This window comes from Poecilia mexicana, unplaced genomic scaffold (genome assembly GCF_051168715.1).
Source record: "Poecilia mexicana isolate PSO_F unplaced genomic scaffold, ASM5116871v1 scaffold_9, whole genome shotgun sequence".
Lineage (NCBI taxonomy): Eukaryota > Metazoa > Chordata > Actinopteri > Cyprinodontiformes > Poeciliidae > Poecilia > Poecilia mexicana.
In genome coordinates this window covers 25,872,410-25,890,089 of record NW_028263378.1, presented here as the reverse complement: position 1 = coordinate 25,890,089, position 17,680 = coordinate 25,872,410, and the positions used below count along the sequence as shown (strand labels likewise).

Genomic DNA, 17,680 nt, shown 5'->3' with positions numbered 1-17,680 from the left:
TTGGTGTGTGCACAGCTTCACACCAGATTACTAACGCCAGTATGAAGCAGAGGTATTATCCACTTGTAAGAGAAGTAAATCTAAACCAGTTCAGATTCGTCTAATGTTGTATAATACAAAATGAAAGAGTCTCTAGTCCCGTTCTCATTGACTACCTGGGATTAGAGGTGTTATTGATTTGCTCAGAGGCTGGGGCAGGTTTCTGGAGGGTTACTTCAGATCATCCTCTTCCCATAAACATGCTAACCTAGTCAGATGGAAGATTAGCAGGTGAGTTGTCGAACATGAGTTGGTCCGTGTTGGATTGAGATCGTAGAGCGCCTCTTAGCGCCCAAACAACAGAACTGCAGGAAGTGTTTGGGTCGCGTTGCCAAGTGTTTGGGTTGCGTTGCCAAGAAAACTTTTTTTAAATATAAGAACTAAGTTGTTTTTCATGATTATTAAGAAAGTATTCAGTTTATAAGCTCCTACATATTTCCTGTTTCTTTGTCTTGAAAATGTTCACTAATTTTCTAAAATAGGACAAAAAAATTGACGGAGCTAGGGGGAAATAAAAGAAAACTGCATTTTGTGCAGTTGTGTTTCCTAATAGTTATAAGAATATGTTAGAATTATTTTACAAATATCTCTCTGACATATTCTGAAAGAACATGCTTAACATTTAGAAATTAAAGTCTGATGCGTATATTACATATCACGTTTTTATATTTTAATGTAAAATATATTTATTTTTTACAATATACATTCCCAGGTGCATTCGATGCTTGCACTGAAGAGAAAGTAAGTGGCTCATTTAAATTTTATTTAAAGTAATTTTCTGGCTGAATTTACTAGTTTTGTGTTGAGCATTTCTTCCTTCTGTGCCCTGGCTGGAAGTAAACAGCTGACAGGAAACTGAAGCACTTTCACCGGAAAGGAGGAGCAGTTTTTATTGTCGCCTCCGAGCTGCTGTAATGGCGGTGTCTCGTCGCTCTTCGCAGCAGCAACAACAACAGACTACGTTGCAATCTCCACCGAGAAACGGCTCCCTTTCGGGGGCATCCCCGGCCTCGCCGCCCATGGCTCTGCTATCCCCGGCCGTCGGTTCCTCGGAGAGCGAGAGGGAGTGTAGCGGAGGGGTAGATATGGCTCTGGCCTCCCCGGACCTACCAGTCCAGGTCTTGGCGAGCAGTGCAAGCTCTACCTCGACTACATCAGGCGGAGGTAGCAGCAGCGTATCAAGCCCCGGTTCAGGAGCCACCAGCCCCATCGACGGTAGCAGCGGAGTAGTCGGGGCCTTCAGGGAGCTTTTCGAGGCCTGTCGAAACGGAGATGTGTCCCGCGTTAAGAGACTTGTGGATTCGGTGAATGTAAACGCAAAGGACATGGCTGGTCGAAAATCAACTCCGCTGCATTTCGCTGCGGGTAAGGATGAGCTAAGCTAAGCAAACAGGGGGGACAGGCTATTCGCTAAGATGGGGTACTGCAGGCAGCTAGCAGCGTTATGTTTATTGCAATGTGATTACGGTTTGTCCTCGGGTCCCAAATATAACCTTTTATCACGCTTTATGTCCACCTTTTTTTTTTTTTTACCCGTCTTAGTGGTTACTAGCTTGTTGTGTCGCTCTCCTCGTTTTGTTTATCAGACATTCAGTAGTCAGTAAACTCAAACATCAGAACAGGACAAAAAGTAACCGATATTTAGCTCGTGTTAGCAAGTTGTTTATGCATCTACAGTAGTTTTTCCGCAAGTTTATTTAATTAGTTTCCTGTGGCCGAATGACTTCAGGGGGTGTTTTTTGTGACGTAAATGTTTTGGTTGAATTTTTACTTGTTGGAAAATTATTACAGCTTCGCCTGACATGTATCTTTATTTTTGGACTTTTTGCTTTGATCAATCTCGATGACCGATTTTGTCCCAGGATCAAAAACAGTTTTGTGAATTTGTTTCTTCCAAAGCCGAATGTGGCACTCATTACATACTTAAGACACATTAAACCAGTCAAATAGTCAACTTCGGCATGTTAAAAAGTAAATTTGTCTTCATTACTTACACGTATAACATTAAATATTCTGGGTATTTAATGTTTAATGTTATATTATGCATCTGGGTAGATGCATAATATAAAGAGGATAAAATTTAAAAAAAATTGGCTTATTTCAGTCATGAGTGTGACTATACGAAACCCCTTTACTTAAAAAGCAATAATGAAAAGTAACGTCCTGTATTAACTATCATATTTTCAAGTATGGTTTAAATTTATCTTTATATACTGACATTTACACGATCAATTGTCTACTCATGGACAAACATAGTCCTTTAGATATTGTCACTGAAAAGGTCAAAAATATCCTCTTTTTCATTTGTAGAGTACAAATATCGTAAGTAGAATTATTAAAGTCACTGTCATTGAATATAGTCGCAGCGTCCCAGATATTTTGTCATCCTTCCTGTTTTCCATTCATAATTTCTGCTGACTTTTTTTTATATATATATTTTAGGTTTTGGTAGAAAAGATGTGGTGGAGCATCTTCTACAGACAGGTGCCAATGTTCATGCCAGGGATGACGGTGGTCTCATCCCGCTACACAATGCCTGCTCCTTCGGGCACGCAGAGGTCGTCAGCCTCCTCTTGTGTCAAGGTGCAGATCCCAATGCCAGAGACAACTGGAACTACACCCCACTGCATGAGGCTGCCATCAAGGGCAAGATAGATGTGTGCATCGGTAAGGGGCCCTGCTGCTTTATATTTGAGCATTTGCGATTTTTGGAAATATGGAGAAGAACATCTTTGAGAATGTCTGAGCATAAAATCTTGCCCTCATGTTTTAAAGTAGAAAGGTGCTGGTGCTGAATTTAAATAAAATTTGCTCTGTGTCCCTTAAATACAGCACTTGCTTGGCTGAGTGCCTCATCTATGAAATATGCAGTAATTAAATTATTGAAGTTGTATTGATCTCACCCTCTTTTAACACAGTATTACTCCAGCACGGAGCTGATCCAAACATCCGCAACACCGATGGAAAATCAGCTCTTGATCTTGCTGACCCTTCAGCTAAGGCTGTTCTTACAGGTCAGTACCTTGGAGTTCGTCAGCAGCACACTTCCTGATTATCCCTACGTCTTTTATTTTAGGGTTCCTTTAAATGCTGCAATTTGACTACAAGCACTACTATTTATGTACTCGTTCATAAATGCTACTTTTTTCATATCTTCTTTGAGCTAAGACATGTTTTTTGCCATATTTTTTATTATTTTTTTCTATATACTGACCATCTTGCATATGTTCTGTATCTTACGACTAGTATTTTTGGTGCAAAACGAATCAGTCTTTTTTACAACATTATATATCATTGATTGAAAGATGATCTGACATCATTGCTGCTTGAAGACAATGGAAAACAATTGTTTTCAATGCAGCAAATGTTTTGTGAGTCCATTAAGAGGTTCTATTTATTTATTTATTGCTCAGGATTTTCTGGTAACTTAGAGAAAAGTGAGAATTTTAAAAAATATTAAAGGAGGTCTAATGGCTAAAGCTGAACAAAGCGGCAGTCATGTAGTCATTAGTGTCTGCAGACGCAATGCAACAAGTTCCTCTGCTTTTTTGAGGTTTGATATTATATTATGTTGTTCCTTCATCAAACACACACCTGGAGCGTTGCCTTGATTCTTTCATGCATGTTTGAGAAATCCTTGAATCTCCAATGGCAACCATTCGGGCATGTTTTAACGCCCAATTATACAATGTATTTATCTGAAACTCTGCATTGTAGCTTCATTCCCCTCAACCAAATTTCTTGTAAACTATATTTGATAAATTCGGCATTTTCATAACAACATAGTCACTTGATTGTACTATAAACTGTCAAGGATGTGTGCCTGGAAAATACTTGATTAAACGTAATGGAGCACCGTAAATGTTCTGATTCTGCGAAAGAATTGCAGCTCCTTAGCAAAGATTCAAACAAAAACAATTTTTATAACTTATTTAATGGCAGCGCATGGAAATTGTCGGCACATTTGAACCAAAGCGTAGTATGAGCAAAACTCAGCATGTCTGAGTCCCAACTGGTTCCTCCCACCCCCACATGGATGCAGCATCCATAATCTATCCTAAATCTATCTCCACCGTAAAGAAACGTCAATCCACAGTGTTTAAAATGCCTCACTTTAACAATGTTTCTTTTTTTTTGTTCTTTTAGGTGAATACAAGAAGGATGAACTCCTGGAAGCAGCGAGGTGAGTGTGTTTCCAGCAGCATGCGCAGCTGGAGGCAGAAATGTGAAATGACAAATTGGTTTCAGGTAGAAATTAAACTGCTGGGCGAGAGCTTTTCTAGCTGCATGTTGCTATTGAAAATGCAAAATAAGTAGCTGCACAGAAAACGTACGTTTTCCCTCCCCGAAGCCCAAAAGAACGATGATGTCAGATGTCTATTGTCGGGTTGATGGCTGGTGTGTTTTCAGGAGTGGGAATGAAGAAAAGCTGATGGCACTGCTGACTCCGTTAAATGTCAACTGTCATGCCAGTGATGGCCGCAAGGTAAATTACCCAGCTGTGCTGCACCTTAATAACGACTCCATTTACACTGTCCTGTCCGCTCAAAGTGCTGTTTTGAGTTTCCAAATGGACGTTTTGTCTCTGAATAGAGGAAGCAGCAGGAGCGCTAGCTGAACCGTTCATTACTGCAGTCTGATAATCGCTGTGTCAGTTTGTAAAGAGGATGTAAGGAAATTAATTTTTGAGAGTAAGCATATCAACTCTCACAAAAAAAAAAAACCCACTGTTTTATATCATTTAAATGCCCTTTGTAATAGTGAATGCTCGTCAGAATATTCTGGAAGGCCACCTGTGCCCTTCCTTTCAACCGTCTCGATCTTCGGATTTTATTCCTTGAAGGTGCACATGCTCATAATTTTAATTTCTGCTCTTTATGTCAAAGTCCAAACCGTTAGACCAGATGCGATAGCTACACGATGATTCTGTTTGTTCACCAAAAAATAGCGCTGCCACAAATTCCCCTTCTAGTCCCAGCTGAATTGTCTTCCATCACGTTTGGATCCTGGTGTCGTTTTGTTGGCAGCGTCGTCTCCTCTTTCTAGAGGTCGCTTTGAGTTCATTCAGAAACATTGGGTCGCAACAAGGAACGTTTTAGTCTATTACATTCCACAAAGTTTTTTAATCCCAGAATTTATCCACGTTGTGGGAAAATACCGTTTCTTTTCCGTTAATAATCCTGGTGGAAGATGTAAACGTTGAAACACTTGTGGTTAGAAATCATGTAAGGTGCACTTTCTTTTTAACATGTCTGGATTTCTTTTTTGTTGTTGTTGCCATCTTTCTTTAATTTAATTTTTAAAGATGTGAATATAATTTCTCTACAGATGCTCGGGCCTTTTTTTGTGAATAACTCAAAGTGTCAATCAGCAACTTCTTTCTGATTAAATCCCAACTCTATCGCACCGTGCTGCGCCGGACACATTTATTGAATGGTAAAGATTCGAAAAGCCTTCAAATAAATTCATCTTTTATTGCAGTGGCATAATCCAACACAGAAAATGGAGGCAAAAACATACCTTTTAATTTGAGTACATTTATTCAGTCATGGGGAAAAATGTTTGGATTAAGAAATAGGGATTTTTAACTAAATTTGGGCAAAGCGTCTCTAGTTGACACACTAAATCCACTCATCTCTTATTTTGGAACGTATCAGACATTTGATTGAGGTTTCCTGGAACAGAGGTGAATTCAAAAAGTTATAAGATGGGAGCTCTCAATGAGATCTTTATCATTTTTATGTACCAATTATTATTTATATTATTACTTACCATTGGATTTTCTTCCCGTCCCTAATACATGTGCTCAAATTAGAAGTTGGATTATTCAAACTTTGATTGTGGGCTGACACTTCTAGAATAAAAGATGGATTTATTATTTTAATTTTTTTTTAGACATCTTTACTGTAGAACCAGTAAATGTGGTCGACCCAGTAGGGTCACGATCTTCAGTCATATCTATATTTTTTATTTTTATTTTTTCTTCCCTATGCTGTCTGGTTTGTTTTCGGGTCTTCGGGCACATTTCAGATTAGCGTCATCTCCCAGCTCTTTCTGGCGATGTCCTACATTTATTCTGTCACATTTTACAGATGAGTGTTGTTATTTTTTCCTTTTAGTAAAAATAAATATTTGTTTTTCATTGACTTAGATTGAGAGAGGGAAATTTCTGTGACGAGATGCTGTCATTTTGTAATTTGTGTTTCGTTTTGTTTTCCGTGTGACTCTGGCAACATTTGTCGATCAGTCAACCTCACAAAAAATGCTGGTAAGTTGACCTTGATAATGGCCACTTGATTGATGCACTGTTGTGATCTTTATTTTTGTTTTTGTTTCTTTTTAATCCATCATTTTTTTTTTGTTTGTTTTAATTTGACCAATAAGCTGCCTGTCACTTGTTAATTGCACATCATGGCCCTGGGTTCGCGGGTCACTCATGTATCCTACCCTGACGCTCCTCTGGTGTGCGTGTGCGCGCGGAAGTGGCTGTGTGAGCGAGAGCAACGTACTGTTTGAATGAGCTGGGATGTTGTCATGGTGACGACGCTGCGTCTCTCCGAAGCTGGAGAGGAGCTCAAAATGTCCACTGCCTGCTTGTCTTTTGGCATCTGTCCTCTGTCCTCTGCACACTCACCCACACTTCTGTGAATCACTCGGTCAGCCTGTATCTGGTTGGGTTTCTAATTTATTTAATTTTTATTTTTTTATTTTTTTTGACAACTTCTCATGCATGCCTCAGGGCCCGCCTCTCTGCATCTTGTCGAGCGAATCATGGATTTGTCATTGTGAAATTCGTGCCTCCTTCCTCACATCCCCTGTCCAATCAGTTTGTTATGCAGTAAATGGACTTCATTTCACTCGTCATCATTCAGGAGCTGTGCTGCCCTTTTATTGCAAAAGCTTTTAATTGCTTGTTCCGCGCCACGCTGAATGATCCACAATGCAAAACGCCTCATCAGTTTGACTCCACCACTCTGGCTTGAGATGTTGCACTTTGGCCTCGTTTGGGTTTGACATTAACATCACTGCATGAAACTTGAAATTATGTCCCTTTTTGTTTTCTTAAGTGTAAGAGCTTGATTTTGGACAAATTGGAACCACAGCTTTGCATTTACTAATGTTGATATTTCTTGACCTAAATGAATCCATATGATTTCGTTTTCCTCTTCCCTTGCAGCAGGCTTTCTTTTTTCAATCTCAGCTTGCTTTTACTCCAGCTTTTCCGCGTCCTGTTACAGTTGGGATTTGATGGGATTAGAGAACTTGAACGTGACGTTTAGCATTAAAAGTCCTTCAGTTCACAAAAATAACCAAATTCAGCTCATTCCCACCCTCTCTGTCCCACTGCTAATAATGTAATTACAGAATTCATTCCCTTTGACCGTTGTCGCATTTTGTCACCTTATAACTCATTGTATTTTGTCTTTGCGTGATGTAATAGACCAAGACAAAACAGTATGCAGTAGTATACCAGTGTCCTGGTACCTCTGTATAGAATTAAATGTACACTGTTGGCTTCAGAAATCGTCTAGTTAGCAAACGGTCAACTGGTGCGTAATCAAAAAATAATAAATGGCGGAAGCAGCATCATGCACTGAGCGGTGTGTTTCTACTGCAGAGACGGTGTTGATGTAAGAGGGATGGAGTCTAAACTCAGGGTAATTCTGGGTCATATTCCTGCTATTGGCTGCAAAAATGTTACATTTAGGTGGATTTTTACCTTCCAGACAAGGATGACCCTAAACATTCAGGTAGCTTCAGCTGAACATGTCAAATCACATTCATAAGTTAAAATGAGCAAACCTAAAATCAGCTGAGAATTCATGGAAAAATGTTAAGAATTAAAAAAATATTTTTCTGCAAAGAAAACATGCAGAATTTTTGTTTAGGCTTACGCTGCTGATATTTTTATTACATAAAATTCCATAAAGTTTTATTGAAAATTGGAGTTGCAATGTGACAACATGGGAAATACTTTAGAAATACTTTGAAAATACTTTATGTATGTATGTATACATATATATATGTCTCATTTTAACATTTGAAGTAAATGGGGCTGAATGAATACAAATTAGGCCACTGTTGCATCCCAACTGTAATGCATCCCAGGCATATTTTCATAGTAAGTAACTACTCTTTTTGCCCTACTCACTGCATAAAACAAACCTGTTAATCTCTCAGACCCAAAGTTGTTTTTTATTATTATTTATTTATTTTATTGAGAGATATTGAAGGTGAGCAGTCAGGATGGCGCTTTTTTATTACCGACTTGGATGAGATCATGTCCTGAGCAACAAAATAATCCTTATTTATTTGTGCTGGGCTTGCCCTCAAACTCTACTGAACTTGCATCATCAAATCTGCCATTCATCTGCAACTCACCCAGCACAGCCTGCAGTAGCAATTTTGCTTCTGGCTCTAATCAGCCACTTGTTGCCATTGGAGACGGCAGACACTAAGCCTGCCTGATCTGCGAGTGTGTGAGAGAGTGTGTCTGCGTGTGTATGGGCTAACAGGCAGTCCTCTCTTGCAGTCCACGCCCCTCCACCTGGCTGCAGGCTACAACCGGGTCCGCATCGTTCAGCTCCTCCTTCAGCACGGCGCCGACGTTCACGCCAAGGACAAAGGGTGAGTGGCTCTCAAAGGAAGTGGACAAAACCAGAGTGCCCAGTTTCCTGTTGTCATGTGTGTCTTGTCCTGCAGCGGCCTGGTGCCTCTTCACAACGCCTGCTCGTACGGTCACTACGAGGTCACTGAGCTTCTGCTTAAAGTAAGTCGAACTTTGTTGCATAAAAACAGGATTGAGAGGCAGCGTCGAGGAACAATGAGATTAGCCAAGAGGCGTTTTATTTGGAAATAATTGTTTGAAACTCCGGCCTCAAAAAGGCTACTAATTTTAGTAGTAAATTATTTGATGGATTTTTATTCTGACAATTAATCAGATAAAAAAAAAAGTTGGCACACGCTGCAGATTTTTCAGTGAGCCACTCAGCCTTATTTTATACAGTATTGGAAAGACAAAACACACAAATTATTTCCTTCTCAAATAAGAAAATTACAATAACGGTATATAGAAACTTCTAACGTCACCATGGGGAAAAACTGAAACCTTTTCTGCTTCACTTTGCATCCATAGTCTGGGGATGATCTACTTATTTATTGGATTAACTGATTAATAATTGGATAGAAAAATGTGTTTCCTAGAATTTTTTTTTTTTTTTTTACAAAATTTGAAACTTGTGAAGCTAAAACTATGCCACTTGAGAAGCTTTTGGTAGAACATATTTACAGACAAAGATGGGTTTTTTTTCTATCTTAAATCCAGAATGTGTATATTTTTTGTACAGTTTTGGCTTAATTACTGATCTGATTTATTGTTCTTTCAGCAAAATGGCCTTCGTTTGAGTCTCGGTTAATTAATTGATTGATTACTGAATCAGTTGACGATCGTGTCAGTAATCAATTCATCTGATTAATCGTTACAGCCCTGCCTTAAGCAGGTTTTTAAACATCAGGACTCTCCTGATTTGTGAAATGCTCTGACGGGCTTTTCCTCCCGCAGCATGGAGCCTGTGTGAACGCCATGGACCTGTGGCAGTTCACCCCTCTGCACGAGGCTGCGTCTAAAAACAGAGTGGAGGTGTGTTCCCTGCTGCTGAGCCACGGCGCCGATCCCACGCTGCTAAACTGTCACAGCAAGAGCGCCGTGGACATGGCCCCGACCCCAGAGCTCAAAGAGAGGCTGACCTGTGAGTTTCTTCTCAGTTGGAGTCGACCTTTAGATTTAGGGTGGAGTAGAATGAATCTCAAATTTAAGTAATACTGATATTAGTCCAAATTTTTATTTTGATGCTTTATTAGTTTCCATATTTTAATCCTGACTGCTGTAGAAAAGGTCACCTTTTGTGTTTAAAACTTGAGTAAAAGTACTGGGAACACTAGAAATGTAAGCCAGGAAAACATCCATCATTGTTATGTGTCGGGTCCTTAAAGGCTGCAAGTTTTCAAGCCAGCATCATTTTCCCATTTGCCTCTCTTTTTCAACGTAGACGAGTTCAAAGGTCACTCGCTACTGCAGGCGGCCCGTGAAGCCGACATGGCCAAAGTGAAGAAGACTCTGGCTTTGGAGATCATCGGCTTCAAGCATCCTCAAAGCAACGAGACGGCTCTGGTGAGAAACAGAAGAGCTTTCCACTGCATTTTCAGCATCTTTTCACAGAGTTCAACATATGCCCAAGAATCCTGGGGGATTTTTGTTTTGTTTTTTGTTTTTTTTTCACCAGCATTGTTCTGTTGGATATGATGAAATACAGTTTTTATCAACAGTTTTTAGTTACACTGTGAGGTTTTAGTGGACTGATGTTAAAGGTGTGTATTCCAGCACTGTGCGGTGGCGTCTCCTCATCCGAAGAGAAAACAGGTGACGGAGCTGTTGCTTCGTAAAGGCGCCAACATCAACGAGAAGAACAAAGAGTAAGACGGCAATCTGACCCTATATGTGTGGAATAAATAATAAAATGAAGACGTAATGAAAACGTCACCAAACAAAACACTGAAGCTCCTCTCTTTGATGTTCTCCAGCTTCATGACTCCCCTGCATGTTGCTGCTGAGAGAGCTCACAACGACATCCTGGAGGTTCTGCAGAAACACGGAGCGAAGGTTCGTCACGTTTCTATCCCGCTCTGGTAGAAAAGTCGGAATTTGACGAGTTACTAGTTTGTGCTGCTGCTCCTGTAACTTCAGGTGAATGCAGCGGACACTCTGGGGCAGACGGCTCTCCACAGGGCGGCGCTGGCCGGCCACATCCAGACCTGCAAGCTGCTGCTCAGCTACGGAGCCGACCCGTCCATCGTGTCTCTACAGGGCTTCACCGCAGCCCAGATGGGAAACGAGGCTGTGCAGCAGATTCTGAACGGTAATCAGTGTTCCAGTTATTTCAGGGGATTTTTCAGGTGTTTAGACTTTTATGGCAGTGTTGGGCAGATTTCGTGGTCTCCAGATGTGGATTTTATTGCTTGGCTTTGGCTAGCTGTCTTATTTATTGATCATTCTTTAATTGTTTTTCCCAGAAAATGTTCCCACCAGGAATTCTGATGTGGACTACAGGTTCCTGGAAGCTGCCAAAGCAGGAGACCTGGACACAGTGCAAGTATGTTCCCTGACTCAACAAGAACATGCTATCAATTAGTTATTTTCACTAGATTGTAGAATTTTGGAGCTGATTATAGATTTTATTTATTTTTTTAATGTTATAACCTGAAAATGTTGAATTAATATCAATTACAACAACATTTCATTTCCCTTTGGGATCAATAAAGTATTTCTAAATTTGAATTTGAAAAATATCCACAAATCCAAAAATGCATCAGAATTCTGTAAGATGGAGTTATTTATACTACTAACTTTGTTTTTCCACAAAAAAATCACCCCAGTACCTTTTTGTTATCATATTTTCACACTCCGACATGTTGCTTACCTTCCTAATGCGTCTTTGCCGTTTGGCAGCAACTTTGCTCCCCTCAGAACGTAAACTGCCGGGACCTGGAGGGTCGCCACTCCACCCCCCTTCACTTTGCAGCCGGTTACAATCGAGTGGCCGTCGTGGAGTACCTGCTTCACCACGGCGCTGATGTCCATGCCAAAGACAAAGGGTTAGTGTTTTTAAACTTCCATCTTTTGCTAGCAACACATCGGTTTTATTAGCTTGATTCTAGCCGTAAATGTTTTTTTAATCTTTTTATTTTTTTTAGCGGCCTGGTTCCCCTCCACAACGCCTGCTCCTACGGTCACTATGAAGTGGCCGAGCTGCTGGTCAGACATGGAGCCTCCGTCAACGTGGCCGACCTTTGGAAGTTCACTCCGCTTCATGAGGCTGCAGCCAAAGGAAAATATGAGATCTGCAAGCTGCTTCTCAAAGTGAGGGTCCATTATGTTTCCTGTACAATTTTCAAATGATGAATCTGGGGGGTGGGGGGTGGGAATGAAGCCTTCTGCAAACTAAATATTCTGTGACGTGTTTTTCAGCACGGCGCCGACCCCACCAAGAAGAACCGCGATGGCAACATCCCTCTGGACATGGTGAAGGACGGGGACACGGACATCCAGGACCTGCTGCGTGGTGACGCTGCCCTGCTGGATGCTGCTAAGAAGGGCTGCCTCGCCAGGGTGCAGAAACTTTGCTCTCCTGAGAATATCAACTGTAGAGACGCCCAGGGGCGCAACTCCACGCCTCTCCATCTAGCAGGTACAGACGGCACGAAGCTGATTTAGGTTAATGTTAAGCTTTTCCTAGTGCTACTGCTAAAACTATTCCTAGACTAGTATTTTTCTTTTTTTCCCAGAGTTTTATATTTCTTTTTTTTCCCCTCCTCAGCCGGTTACAACAACCTCGAGGTGGCAGAGTATCTCCTGGAGCACGGGGCCGACGTCAACGCCCAGGACAAAGGAGGATTGATCCCTCTTCATAATGCTGCTTCATATGGGGTCAGTCTCATGGGGGCGTTGATTTATAAACATGACTTTTGTTCCAATCCTGAGGTTCGATTTTGCCTTTTTTTTTTTTTTTTTTCCATCATTACGTAACTTGCATTTTCTGATTAATAATGATCATGAATCAATCTGTCCCTCCAGGATGTTGCCATGTTTTTTTTTGTTTTTTTTAATTGTTGCATCCTAAAATAACTGATTTCTGCAGCACCTTTTTCAAAACATTGCAAAGTTGCACATTTTTTAAGCTTTTAAAAACATGATTTTAATGGCGTTAATGTCTAAAGTGCAAATAACATGTTGAACGCAGTATAAGCAAATCCTGCAGAACATCTCAGTTGTTTTTGGAATTTAAATAAAAAAGGCAAATGTGATCGTTTAGCGCCACGTTTTCATCAGTTCAGCTTTCATGAGACGCTGTGGAACAGGAAGTTAAATTAGATGGAGGTTGAGGGCATTGGTCAAAATTCAGCTGAGTTGCAGTGATTGGTCAGAAAAGAAGGAAATGGAGACAACATTCAGGTGATTGGTTGACCAGGGTGAAAAGTAAACGTACTCGCAAAATTTACTACAGATGAGTAAACTTCCTGGAGGGACTGATCTATCGTTGGGGGGGTTTCCAGCCACGGCTGTGTATATTATTATTTTTTGGTTCTGGGTCCATATTTACTTCAAGTTTTTCTGTTAAATTATATCTGGGGTTTCTGCAAACAAACAAACAAAACTATAATTTGAAAATTGATGCCTGTCCCACTGTTAACAGCTGAAATCAATCTGTTGCCATGTTCCTGTTGTGCAGAATACCAGTTTGTTTTACTAAAACCGTTCCACTGCTGTTGTGATGTAGATTTTGCTTTAGGAGTTAATGAACTCGAGCAACTTCTTCATCATTTTCCTCTTCTTTTCCTTCTTAACAGCACGTGGACATTGCAGCCCTGCTGATCAAATACAACACATGTGTAAACGCCACAGACAAATGGGCCTTCACACCGCTCCACGAGGCGGCCCAGAAAGGCCGCACGCAGCTCTGCGCTCTGCTGCTGGCCCACGGAGCTGACCCCACCATGAAGAACCAAGAGGGCCAGACGGCTCTGGACCTGGCCACGGTACGGCTCTCTGTAGGACAAACAGAGGTCATGTGTGAGTGCAGCTCATTACTTTGTTGAAATGACGGAAATGTTTTCTGGGTTGTGTCTGCGTTTCTCCAGGCTGACGACATCAGAGCGCTCCTGATGGACGCCATGCCTCCAGACGCGTTGCCCAGCTGCTTCAAGCCTCAGGCCACAGTGGTCAGCGCTTCGGTCATCTCGCCGGCTTCCACGCCGTCCTGTCTGTCAGCAGCCAGCAGCATAGACAACCTCGCTGGGCCGCTGACCGAGCTGGCCGCCTCCGCCGCTGCCGGGGCTTCTGGGGTGGCAGACGGAGCCTCAGGAACTGACCGCAAGGAAGGAGAAAGTAGGTTTACTGTGACGGTCACAGGAAACACCAGGCAGTTTCATAAATGTACAGTGCTTTCACAAAAAATATATGCAAACCCTTACAGATTTCTTTTTTTTTTTTTTTTTTGTTACACTTCCAATCATTTTACAATTTCTTCTGTCATCTTCTAATCCTAATAACTGGTTCTGCCAACTTTTGTGACAAAAATTGCAATCAAGTATTTGGAATAACTGTTAGTGTTTTTCTAAATGATTTACTTTAGTTATACCGCAGCATCTGCATTGGATTCAGCTCTAATTAATGTCGATGAGTTTTTCTCATCTGTTCTTGATTTTGCTTTAGATTCCAGGGTGATTCATTTCCTTTCTAGATCTTTCAGGATGCTTTAGATTGTGCACAGGTTTTTGATACTACAGGTCTGTCAGGAAAAAAATGCTGAAGATGGTTAAAATGGGTGGAGCCCATTTCTAGTAAACTCCAAGGCTCCCATAAAGCTGTGCTAACTCTCAACTCCAAACGAATATTTTCACATGCAGCCAAGTCTGTGTGGTTAGTTCTTTTCCCCTCGATAAATGAAATAATTTGAAGTGTGCTTTCTGTATATTCTTAGGTTACATTTGTCTGACATTTAAAATAGTGTGAAACATTTAAGTTTGACTAATAAAAACAGAAAAACAATCTTTAAGGGAGTGCATATCTTTCACAGTAGAAAGCCATGGAAAAAAAAAAATCAAAGAATCAAATAGTTTTTAATGTCCTGTCTAAGGCCTTTGTTTGTTTCTTTGCAACATAGTGACAATGTTGGACATGAACATAAGTCAGTTCCTGAAGAGCCTTGGCTTGGAGCACCTGAGGGACATCTTCGAGAGGGAGCAGGTCAGTAAAAGCTTCATTATAAACAGAAACAGTCTGTGTAACTCATAGATATAACTCTGGTTACTCACCCATCTTTTTTGTGATGTTCATCGCCTCCAGATCACGCTGGATGTGTTGGCCGACATGGGCCACGAGGAGCTGAAGGAGATCGGCATCAATGCTTACGGCCATCGACACAAGCTTATCAAGGGTGTTGAGAGGCTGCTGGGGGGGCAACAAGGTGGAGCATCCTGGGAGATTGAACTGCCTGCAGCAGATGTTTTAGAAAATAAAAATAAAAACCTTACTGGTTTTCACTTTACAGGTGGAAACCCGTACCTGACATTCCACTGTGCCAACCAGGGCACCATCCTGATCGACCTGTCTCCTGACGACAAAGAGTACCAGTCTGTAGAAGAAGAGGTATTGACCAGAAGTTTGCTTACCATAATAATAATATTGATGTTATTTTGTTTGTGAGCTGACTGTCCTGAATTTAAAATTCTGTTCGTTTCCCAGATGCAAAGCACAATCAGGGAGCACAGGGACGGAGGCAATGCTGGTGGCGTCTTCAGCAGATACAACATAATCAAGGTATTTTTTTGTTTTTAATTCTGCAGATGAACCAAAGGAAAACAAAGTGTTTAGCTAGTTGAGACAGCATTCTGACTAACTTGTGATTTTTGTGCTGCACAGATTCAGAAGGTGGTAAATAAGAAGCTGAGGGAACGTTACACCCACCGGCAGAAGGAGATTGCAGACGAGAACCATAACCATCACAACGAGCGCATGTTGTTTCACGGTAACTTGCATTATGATCATGATCTACTTCATAACTACGCACTGCTTATGGTTTGTCACATAAAATGGTAATAAGATATACTGAACTTTTTAATTGTAACGGGACTAAATTAGGGATGCACTGATAAATCGGCCCTGATTCTTTTTTTTTTTTTCTCCTTTTTTAAAATGTTCTTAATTTTGGGAAACTGACAATTGGTTGACGCTTAAATGAGAAATCGATCTCATTTGCCAGTATTATTTACCTCCGCAAAGGTCTTTTGCTCCCCTTGACCAAATGTGAAATGTTCAAATAACGAGAATAAATGTTGCAAGGCACTGTACAAACTGTGTCCCATTTCCTTCAGGTTCTCCATTCATCAACGCCATCATCCACAAAGGCTTCGATGAGCGCCATGCCTACATCGGAGGGATGTTTGGAGCAGGAATCTACTTTGCAGAAAACTCCTCCAAGAGCAATCAGTATGTCTATGGCATCGGCGGCGGCACGGGATGCCCGACGCACAAAGACCGATCCTGCTACTTGTGCCACAGGTTGTTTTCCTCACGTTTGGTTCTCTTGCTGCTTTTCTTTGACCAGTGAGCCTGACCTCCCTTCTCTCATCCGTGTTTTTAGACAAATGCTGTTCTGTCGGGTAACTTTGGGGAAGTCCTTCCTGCAGTTCAGTGCCATGAAGATGGCTCACGCCCCTCCAGGTCATCACTCGGTAATCGGACGACCTAGCGTTAACGGTTTAGCGTACGCCGAGTACGTCATCTACAGAGGAGAGCAGGTAACAGAGAAATCAGGGCAAATTCTCTAATAGTTTTGGATCTCTTCTGTGTCACTACTAACATGTTACCATGTTTTCACTCAGGCCTACCCGGAGTACCTCATCACCTATCAGATCCTCAAACCAGAGAGCGCGGCCCAGTCTGCAGCGGCAGCAGAGCAGAAGTCCTAGTTACAGAACTACTGCTCGGCCGGACATAAGGACTCGATTCTTGATACTTTCTCCTTTGTATTGGAATTATATGAAGACCTTTCTCACCACCAAACACATTTCCTTTCCAGCCTCCTGCCCAGTAGAAACCATGGTGAACAGTGCTTCATAAGGATATGCTGTATAATACTTTACTATTCTTGGTGATGACGTTATGTTTTTGCATCAACTGCATGTTTATTACAGAAGCATGTAGGGCCGAGTAGCGTGCCTGGGTTAGTAGTTTCAGTATCACTCCCCTCCATCCTCTTCACTCTTGACAGGAGGATGCTTGTTAAGACTTTGAAGTGTAAACATTTTGTCACCATCGCATTGTGACTTTGAAACCCACACCGCCTCGCCACGCCAACCAGAAACAGCGGGACTACTTCACCACCGAACAGGGGGTTTATTCTCTTTAGGTGACTGTTTTTGAACGCTAAACAATAACACTACTGAAGAGATATCAATACAACATTACTTACTTATTTCCAAGAACCCTAAAACGTAAACTAACTTTTTTTTTTTGAGGTTTTATTCAGGGCAGCACACTCTTAACAGGGAAAGGGCTCGGTCAAATCACAGGATTTGAGACTATTATATTGCCAGTTCAATACGGATGTGCATGAGAGAGGATGCGTGTGCTCAGCCGTGCAAAGAAAGTCATCATAATCAAGCATGGTGAAACTGTTGTACATTTAAAAAACATTTTGCGTTTCTGTGCTCCATACTTTAGAGTTGTAGATGTTGTAATGTGCTTGTGATGCCTTACAAGTGAAACACCTTGCAGCTAGTGAGCTCATCAAGGCACCCTCTGTCACCATGGTCTTACTCAGACATTCATGCAAAAGGATTTGCACTTTTACCTAGAAATCTATTTAAGTTATTTTGAATTAAAGTTGCAAATTACAAAGGGGGGAGGGGATATTTGTACAGGTTGTGTAAATGGTTGTGTATAACTGTTGCTGTTTAACAGTTTCTTTGAGTTTAAATGTAAATGACATCTGAATCTTCCTCTCATGCCTTTTTGTTTCTCCCTTCTTTTTTTTTTTAAATAAATGTCCCATTAATGACTCCTTGCTTTTCTGTTTGTAAG

General features: G+C 41.2%; 1 protein-coding gene across 2 annotated transcripts; it reads left to right on the top strand.

The window, feature by feature from the left end:
- The first annotated feature begins 899 nt into the window (after positions 1-899).
- Positions 900-17,657, top strand: LOC106929224 (poly [ADP-ribose] polymerase tankyrase-1). 2 transcript variants are annotated; one of them, XM_015005968.2, is made up of 28 exons: positions 900-1,404; positions 2,482-2,706; positions 2,958-3,053; positions 4,186-4,222; positions 4,450-4,525; positions 6,287-6,307; positions 8,573-8,667; positions 8,743-8,809; positions 9,602-9,788; positions 10,089-10,210; positions 10,421-10,512; positions 10,621-10,699; positions 10,784-10,955; positions 11,110-11,189; positions 11,546-11,691; positions 11,791-11,956; positions 12,065-12,284; positions 12,414-12,523; positions 13,444-13,632; positions 13,735-13,981; positions 14,760-14,842; positions 14,942-15,062; positions 15,147-15,244; positions 15,341-15,415; positions 15,518-15,623; positions 15,970-16,156; positions 16,239-16,395; positions 16,480-17,657. In XM_015005968.2, exons 1-28 carry the CDS (start codon positions 954-956, stop codon positions 16,564-16,566), a joined length of 3,792 nt encoding a protein of 1,263 aa, XP_014861454.1. In that variant the 5' UTR covers positions 900-953; the 3' UTR covers positions 16,567-17,657. The 2 variants fall into 2 exon arrangements, with proteins under 2 accessions (XP_014861454.1, XP_014861455.1); XM_015005969.2 differs by lacking the exon at positions 6,287-6,307.
- Positions 17,658-17,680: the final 23 nt, after the last annotated feature.

Excerpts from the sequence above, each read along its gene's own strand:
- LOC106929224 (XM_015005968.2), top strand. The coding sequence starts at position 954 with ATGGCGGTGTCTCGTCGCTCTTCGCAGCAGCAACAACAACAGACTACG. Across the intron at positions 2,707-2,957 it reads CAAGATAGATGTGTGCATCG|TATTACTCCAGCACGGAGCT; the intron begins GTAAGGGGCCCT and ends CTTTTAACACAG. Across the intron at positions 11,957-12,064 it reads TCTGCAAGCTGCTTCTCAAA|CACGGCGCCGACCCCACCAA; the intron begins GTGAGGGTCCAT and ends CGTGTTTTTCAG.